At 38.9% G+C, this 8474-nt stretch overlaps 1 protein-coding gene across 1 annotated transcript; it reads left to right on the top strand.

Moving 5' to 3' along the window:
* Window positions 1–405: 405 nt before the first annotated feature.
* On the top strand, window positions 406–7909 carry pcp4l1 (Purkinje cell protein 4 like 1). The gene is made up of 3 exons (XM_030076257.1): window positions 406–454; window positions 817–871; window positions 6284–7909. Exons 1-3 carry the CDS (start codon window positions 410–412, stop codon window positions 6412–6414), a joined length of 231 nt encoding a protein of 76 aa, XP_029932117.1. The 5' UTR covers window positions 406–409; the 3' UTR covers window positions 6415–7909.
* The last annotated feature ends 565 nt before the right edge of the window (window positions 7910–8474 follow it).

Below are 8474 nucleotides of genomic sequence, written 5' to 3'. Positions count from 1 at the left end.
AATGTTATGTATGTGGATAATGTTGTTCATGCCATTACTAATGGTTAATGACATTTATGTTTTGCAATTTTAATAAAAAGTGTGTTTGAACTAGAATGTATTGTATCTTTGAAAGCTGCTTTTTCTTCGATTATAACATATGAAATTATTCTTTTACTTTGAGGAACGAAGGGCCTGGGAACATGGGATGGACCGCACTGTATACTTACTGTTAAGCAATACATGATCATGAAATTTCAGGCTTCTTCTTTTTTACCACTTTTTCAATTTTAATGAACATTGCTTTATAAAACATGTAAAAGGCCTGAAGGTTACAGGAGTAGGCTTGTGAACATAAGTGTGAGCAAATTGATTTTAGTTAAACAAACCTTTCCTGGAGGCAGAAATAATTTTATTCAGCCAAACCTCAATGGATGGAGCCACATTTAAAGAACCACAGTTTACTGGAATACAGGTTAGCTCAATGACAAACTAAAATGGAAAATAATGAACCTGTCAAAATATAGGTAAGATAGAAATGTGTGTGTGTGTGTGTGTGTGTGTGTGTGTGTGTGTGTGTGTGTGTGTGTGTGTGTGTGTGCATGCATGTGTGTGTGTGTTTGGTGAGCGTTAGTGCATGTGTTAAAAGCCACTGTATAAGCCAGTCACTCCCTACGTGTTTCCTGCATTACAAGTGCAGGATTTTCTCAACACCTGATAGTGCAGAATGATGGTTAAGCAGCACCAGATTTTGAGGATGTAAAAATGGGAAATTTTACAGTTGCTGCATTGTGATGTACAATTGACTCAAAGTGTTGCTCTGCCTTCTCTCTACAGCTGGCATCCACTAACTCTGCTAACAGCAGCCAGACGCCTGCATCTGACAACAAAGGTATGTCTGACCCAAAATAGATAAAAGTGTTAAGCACAAAAATACCACCAATGGGGGAAACACTGGTCCCCACTCAAATGGTGTATTTTTAGAGTACGAACCAAATTTAATCATCCACAGTTTTTTTTTGTTTGTTTTTTTTTTTTTTTGTTTTGTTTTCTTCTTGTGTGCCTTCTTTGGTATGCAGACTTTTACATATTTGGCTTTCTTTGCTATCAACATCTCAGAAATGATGAGAAATCATAACTTTATAATGATGACTGGTGCAAAGACATGTCAGTCACCCAGCAAATGCCTGGAGTGCTGCCAGCTCTTTAAGGAAAGAAGCTACTGGCTGCTCAAAAAGTTGCTAGATGATTTCATCGGAAAGTTAATATGCTCTTTACAGAAATGAAGGGGCTATGATATTTTGGAAGTGTTGTGACCACTGATAGACAAGCAAGTAGTGTAAAAGTATGTCAGTATTATTGATCAATCTGCACCAGATGCTTCTAGGGTCAATATATGAAAATGACTGAAGAACGTGTCGATAATTGTAACTGATGCCTTTTGAAAAAGCTACTCAGCAAATCTGAAAAGTTTCTAAATCTAGTGATAAAGTTGGCAACAAAGCCTGGAAGGTCGGTGTGTTTTGATATCTCCTCGTTGATCTCTGTTTATTTCTGTGGTTTTTCTGTGTCTTTAACTATTTTCTTTGTCTTTCTCTGTCTCTCTCTCTCTATCTTTGATCATACACACCACCAGTAACTGGACATAAAGTATATCTAATTTCTGGAAGTCAGTCCATTGATTTTCCATGAGCGAAGCAACCAAGACAAGGCAGCTGTTTTTGGCAGTAGTCACAAGTTTGTCAGCCAGGAAAAGTTAGCAATAGTGCTCATCAGCAGACAATTGCAGCACTGCAACATTCGCGTTTGTCAATGCATTTATCATGAATCGGCCAATGGACAGAGTGTGTTTTGTGGTTGTTGTCTTTTGTTTAGCTCTGTCTTTTTCTTGTACTCTGTGGGTGCTTGTATGCACAATTCATGTGGATGTGTCATCCATCTCGAAAACAACACCAAAAAAATCAAGATCATTCACCCACAGACATTGCTCAATACATGATATATTTTCTCTCTCACCCAATTCTCCTTTTCCACAATATCTCCATACCCACCTTCCCCTTACCTAGTTTCTCTAGATTTGCATGTGCTTAAAATTCTTTGCACAGAAGGGTTTCGCTCTCTAGCCCTAAAGCAAGGTTAACCTGCTGTAATGGCTAATCCGCAGCTGACATATGGAGGGATGTAGAAGAAGAGAGGTAGATACCCAAGGCTGAGGCTAGTCAGGGTACTGTGATCTACAGTCTATCAGACATACAGCAGGCTGCAGTGCCCAATAAACTGCTACATCAATTCACACTGCATTTATGCCGTAAAGTACCAGACTCTCCAAGATTTGTCTTTGACAGTGGCTTTTTTTTTCTTTGATTACTACAGACTAAACTTTTCTGAATAAACGTATGTGCAGACTATGGATTGTCAGTAGATGAAGTTATCATAATCAGCATTCCTCAATTGATCAACATCACCATGTCAGGCTGTTTACTGCTGTAAAAGTATTTTATTGTGAATATTGTGCTCACTTGCATTAGGATGTGACTCCATGTTATATTTAGAGTTTTAACAATTATTCACTGACAGGTTAGCTACTGCTGGGATCCCAGAAAAAATCTATTTTGTGGTATTAACTCATTCATAAAATGACTATTGTGTGCACACAATATGTAGAGAGGTCCACTCAATTTGAAAATAAATCACGTGAACAGATAATATACATATATGTGTGTATATACAATGTACACCCATTGTAAATCAGTAGGACAAAACTAGTGGCAAAAGTACAGAGAAGAGCAAGCATAGTCAAGTTCTGGATACATTCATGTACATCCACCTTCCAGGCTGTAACACAGAGGTGCTGGTCTTTTTTCTAACTTGTCAGTGATCTTTTACAACAGGTGCTATGACATTTCAAATTCTTCCCAAGGGTCTGTTGTGCTGTGATGTGCAGAATGACCTTTAGATTTTTATACATGCTCCAGCAAACCAAATGCTAAACTTGTGGATGGTGCTTTAATGGGAAGATTTTACAGAAAACAGGGATTTGCTTGTTTTGCTAAGGATGTTGCAGTCTGGGATATTCTTTATAAGATGTTCAAAGATTTATTTAAGATTTACCTAACATTGTGAACCAGTCTCTACAGTTAAATGTTTTATGAACTCCCAAATATTCTTGAAAATTACTGACCTGGTTTTTGGGCCAGTCACAGCACTGACATGGCACTCGTCAAGGCCTTAAATTACCTAAGGTCCAAAATAGATATGAAAAAACTTGTGTTAGCAGCACTTGACTTTAGTGCAGCCTTTGACACATTAGATCACTCACTTCTCTTAGATAGACTTCTGGGTCTGAGTCTGGCTGGCCTCTCTGGCGCTATTCTTAATTGGTTCAGATCTCATCATACTGACAGATTATTTTTTGAGAAACAGACAAATATTCATTTAAAAGCTATAAAATAAATTGTGGTGTACCTCAAGGTTCGATTTTAGGTCCTATACTTTTTAACCTTTACGTGCTGCCACTTAGAAATGTCCTCAGGATGAACAGCAAAAATTTCCCTAGCTATGCTGATGACACACAGCTTTTACCATGCCTCCCGACAGCACAGGGCCTATACATGCCCTTTTTAACTGTATGTTAGATATCAAGGTATGGGTGGTAGTTAATTTTCTACAACTCAATCAGGAAAAAATTGAACTTTTGGTTATTGGTACTGAAGCTCAGAGAGACAAACTGAATGCAAAACTGCAAGCACTGGCCTTAAACCTCTCAACATGTCAACATGTAAAAAACCTTGGAGTTATCTTTGATTCAGATCTTAGTTTTGAACCTCACATTAGAAATATAATTATGAATGCATTTTATCATCTGAAAAACATCAGCAGAGTGTGACTGTTTCTCTCTCAAGCCAACTCAGAGGCACTAATGCATGCCTTTATTACCTGCAGGATTGATTATTGTAACCTGCACTGTTACCTGCACTGGCTGCCTGTTAGCTTCAGAATTGATTTTAAGATCCCTTTGTTGGTTTATAAAGCTGTAATGGTCTTGGTCCCACCTATTTGTCAGATTCGCTTTTAGCCGATGAACCCTCCAGAACCCCCAGGTCTTCCAGTGGCCTTTTTATTATTCCTAAAGTCAGAGCAAAACCATCGGTGAGGAATCCTTTTATTACAATAGTTCTCTGGAACTGCCTTCCTGAAGACCTGAGGGCAGCAGAGAATGTCGGTATTTTCAAAAGCAAACTCAAAGCCTACTTTTTTTATCTAGCTTTTTAATTAAATGTAATTATTTGTTTGTATATTTATTTATTTATTTATTGTAGTCAGTTTTACCCCATTGTCTAACCTTTTATATTTTGGATTCTGTTCTTTTTTGTATCCTACCTTATATTTCTGGTTTTATTCTTATCCATACCTCCTCTCTCCCTCTCTCTGTCTCTCTCTTTCTCTCTCTCTCTCTCTTTCTCTCTCTCTCTGTCTTGCTCTGTCTCGCTCTGTCTCTCTCTTTCTCTCTCTCTCTTGCTATCTTAAGCTTTTAATCACTGTTAAGAGTTTTTATTTTCCATACCTCACCCCTTTTGTTATTATTTTATTTTGCCATATTGAGTTTTTCTCTGATTCCTATTGGTCATAATCCTGCCTCTGTTTCCTCCTTTCTTTATTTTATTGTCATTTAGTGTTTTGAGTGAGAGTATTTCTATTGTTTTATTGTGTGGAGCACTTTGCATTACATTTGTTTGAATGAAAAGTGCTATACAGATAAAGTCTGACTGATCAACCAGTTGCTGAAAATCTCAAATTTGCATCAGCCTGCCCATGCTTTCTTAGCCCTAGCTGCATCCATTATTAATGCCATAGAATAGGGCAGGGCTACCAAAAATACCAGCCAATCACCAGCCAGTATGTCATTAATAATGAATGAATGTCCTCGAAAATACATTACCTAAACTATCACACCACAATTTTCTTTCATTTAAATGTCCCAGAAAAAAAGTTGATTATGTAAAATTGTCTAAAAAATTATTAAAATACCTCCCTTTTAAGATATTATAGTATTATGACATTGTTACACAACAACCTTATTTGTTACAGCAGCAGATACAAGATTGAGATCTGGTAAAAATAGAGAAGTCATTTCAGCTCAGCCTTTTTCCTCATCATGTCTTTATAGGAGTCACTAAAAATTAAACTCATTTTTGAACCATCATTAGGTACTGACTTCTTACTGTCAACGAGGGACATTTATAGCCTCCTCCAGCTCCTATTACCTCCTCTCTCTGTCTCTCTCTGTTGTCATTTTGCTTTTCAAATTGGAGTGTGGGATGTCCTTGAAGGGCCGCAGCATTTATAAACTGCTGAAAGTACTGCTTGCACAATGAAAAGCACTATATATTTTCCCTGTATCCAAGTCTCACATCGTTCCTTCTTAACGCAGCATTTACCTTTCCTACTGACTCAAAGTCCAGGGCAGTCCAAAACTGGTTGAGAGGGATTTTCCCAAGGAACACATAGAACATCTGGTGAATTTTAGGGCTGCAACTAATGGGTATTTTTATTGTTGGTTAAGCAACCCATTATTTTATTGATTAACAACTTAATCATATAGTGCAGTGGCTTGTGACCCCTTAAAACAAACCACAGTCCACCTAAAGAACAACCACCTATCCAGTTTGTTTCATTTGCCTTCAATTTCCAGAGGAGGCATTTTACAACTACTCAGTAATTCACAACAGAAAAAAGTAGAAAAACTACTCATGATAATTTTGCATGTTCACTTTTTGTTCTTCCTCTTATGTCTCAATCATTTTGCGACCCCCAAAGTTATCTCACAATCCCGAGTTTGAGAGCCACTGATTTAGTGTATGAAATGTCAAAAATCCTAAAAAATACTTATGAGCAGAAGCCAGAGTGATGACTTCAATTTGTTTCCTTAGCCAAAAAATAATATGAACAGATAAATCTTAACATCTTAGTGATGCTGGTTAAGCTGCAATCAGCAAATTTGGGGAATTTTTGCTTGATAAATGACTAAAAAGATCAATAATCAATAGTTTCTATGTCGTTTGACTAATCATTTCAGCACTAGTCCTTTTAGTCTCTGTCATGACACAGTATATTTATCCAATACTACATGCTGGGTGCAGGTACATGCACTTCCACCCATGTCAGTATATGTCTGGAAGAATCGAACTGCTCAGTATTTGAAGTTGCTTTGTGGAAATTGACATATTGATTGGCCGGTTAACTGATATTTCCTGAAGGTTATATTTAGTATGAACCTCTGCCCTTTGTCCTCTGCCCCTTGCAGAGAAGGCGTCAGCGGCGAAGCCTCAGGAACAGGAGGAGGAGATCGACATTGACCTGGAAGCGCCGGAGACGGAGAAGGCAGCGCTCGCCATCCAGAACCAGTTTAGACGTTTCCAGAAGAAAAAGAAGTAGAGCGACTGACTGAGCACAAATTAAGAAAGGATTAAAAAAAAAATGTTTAAAAAAAAATTAAAAATAATACAAAAAAAAAACTTTCCGCAGATGTACAGAAATAAGTGATTGAAAAAGGGTTGGAGGGGAGGGAGGAAGTGGGATTTTAACTGTAAGTTCAGGGTCAAGCTTATTGTCATATGCACAGCCATATAATGAGAAGCTTATTTGCATGATTGGGGAGAGATCAAGTGTTGTGAATGGAAAGGGCAAGAGGGAAGGGGAGGAAAAAAGAGAGGCAGATGCGAAAAAAGGTGAAAGTGCGGAATTTATAATATAGCATGACAAAAAATACTGTAACCTCCTGTCACAAAATACCCCTACATATCGCCTGTGTACCCCTTAACGCTCCCGGAACATGTGACCCCGATCCCTCGCCCCCAATACTCCTGCAGACGCGACACAAGCCCAGCAGACGAAGAGAGTTCTGCTCGGAAACTGACACTCCGTTGACTGACAGAACAAGCACACGTCCTTCAGCCTCGACGAAAACAGGAACGCACAAAAGCTTATTAAAAGAACAGAAGCACACTGTCTTGTTTCCCAGCACTTGTTCCCATCTCTCCCTTCCGCCTCCTTTTAGTCTTGCAAGTTTTCTTTCATCAAACCCCCCCCTTCCCTCCTTCCCTCCTTCCCTCCTTCACTTGTTTCCCCCTCCCGAGGAAGAAGGATGAAAACAATACTGGCTCAGGTGTAAAATCACCTCTGCACCGCCTTCCATTTACAGACAGCGGCCAGATATTGTATCGCTTTAGCCAATCTGATCTCATAGGTGACGGAGGTGGTGGTCATGGAAACTGGTTGCTAACTCGCGCAGTCAGAGGCAATTCACCGCAGGCAAGATCAATAGGCGATGGAAAGTAGGCACCCTACACACACACACACACACACACACACACACACACCTCATTAACACCTCTCTCACAGGCTGCTGTCAAGACTGATGCATTAGTTGTCATCAGTGTCTACATGATCCATTAACAATGCCACAGTGATAATATAATCTCTTAATGCTGTTCAATATGGATGAGTGTATGACGACCATACAAATATAATAATATAATATGTAACATAATCAGTCGTTTAAATGCAGCCAGGGCTTAGTGGCTTTTAACGTGTTCGCACTTAAACTGAGGCTGCCCTGCTTCTGTCACTGTTAGTCCGGGGACAAGTAGTAATTATAAATAATTCTGAATTTGTTTTCAATGCGATAAGATTACCAGATAGGTGGGGACTGCCAGATTGCCAGATCAGTTTTCAGTCACAAAAGCCGATGCTATTCTTATCACATGCGATAGGTTGACCTACTGAACCCTGAGTTTCTCTTAAATTTCGCCTGAAGTAGCTTCAAAGTTAGACAACAAAAACATCTGAAGGTGTTTCACACTTAAATTGAGTGAAATATTTGGGTATATAATAATATACCCAAAATACCATTATTTTATGGCTGCAGCATCACATCAAATAGAAAACATCCAGATGTCTTGTGCATCATTTTATACAAATTTCCCTGTAATTCAGCAGGACATATTTGGTATGTTTGAAAAGTTTGGGAAGTCCACTAGAATTCAAAAGAAACTTATATGAGTTTTAACAAAGTTCAGCTACGCAGCATGGGTTTGCAATGACAAGCCCGCCAGTGGGACAGGTAGAGTTGAGGGGGTTAATCTTGTCGTAATTGTTGTATCGTCTCAAGTAACAAAGCCCTCGATGCTGACGAAATCAGCACACACAGTATTAATCTAGTTAGACTGAATAAAACCCAAGCACAATAGAGGCTTGTTATCATACCAGGGCTTAAGGCTACATCTCATTATTCCGAGACATCTTAATGCAACCAAGAATAACATCTGAACCCGTTGAACTCACGGAGTTCAGATCAGATTTCTGCGTCCACAAAAACATCATTTGGCCAGAAATGTGCCCAGAGCCACTGATGCGGACCGAACAACACACACCGTATCGCATGCCCATACGCCACGTTGTAGATACAACTAACACATGCTGTCTACCCGTGGCTG

The sequence above is a fragment of the Myripristis murdjan genome, chromosome 18 (genome assembly GCF_902150065.1).
Source record: "Myripristis murdjan chromosome 18, fMyrMur1.1, whole genome shotgun sequence".
Lineage (NCBI taxonomy): Eukaryota > Metazoa > Chordata > Actinopteri > Holocentriformes > Holocentridae > Myripristis > Myripristis murdjan.
This window is presented reverse-complemented; position numbering and strand designations above follow the sequence as displayed.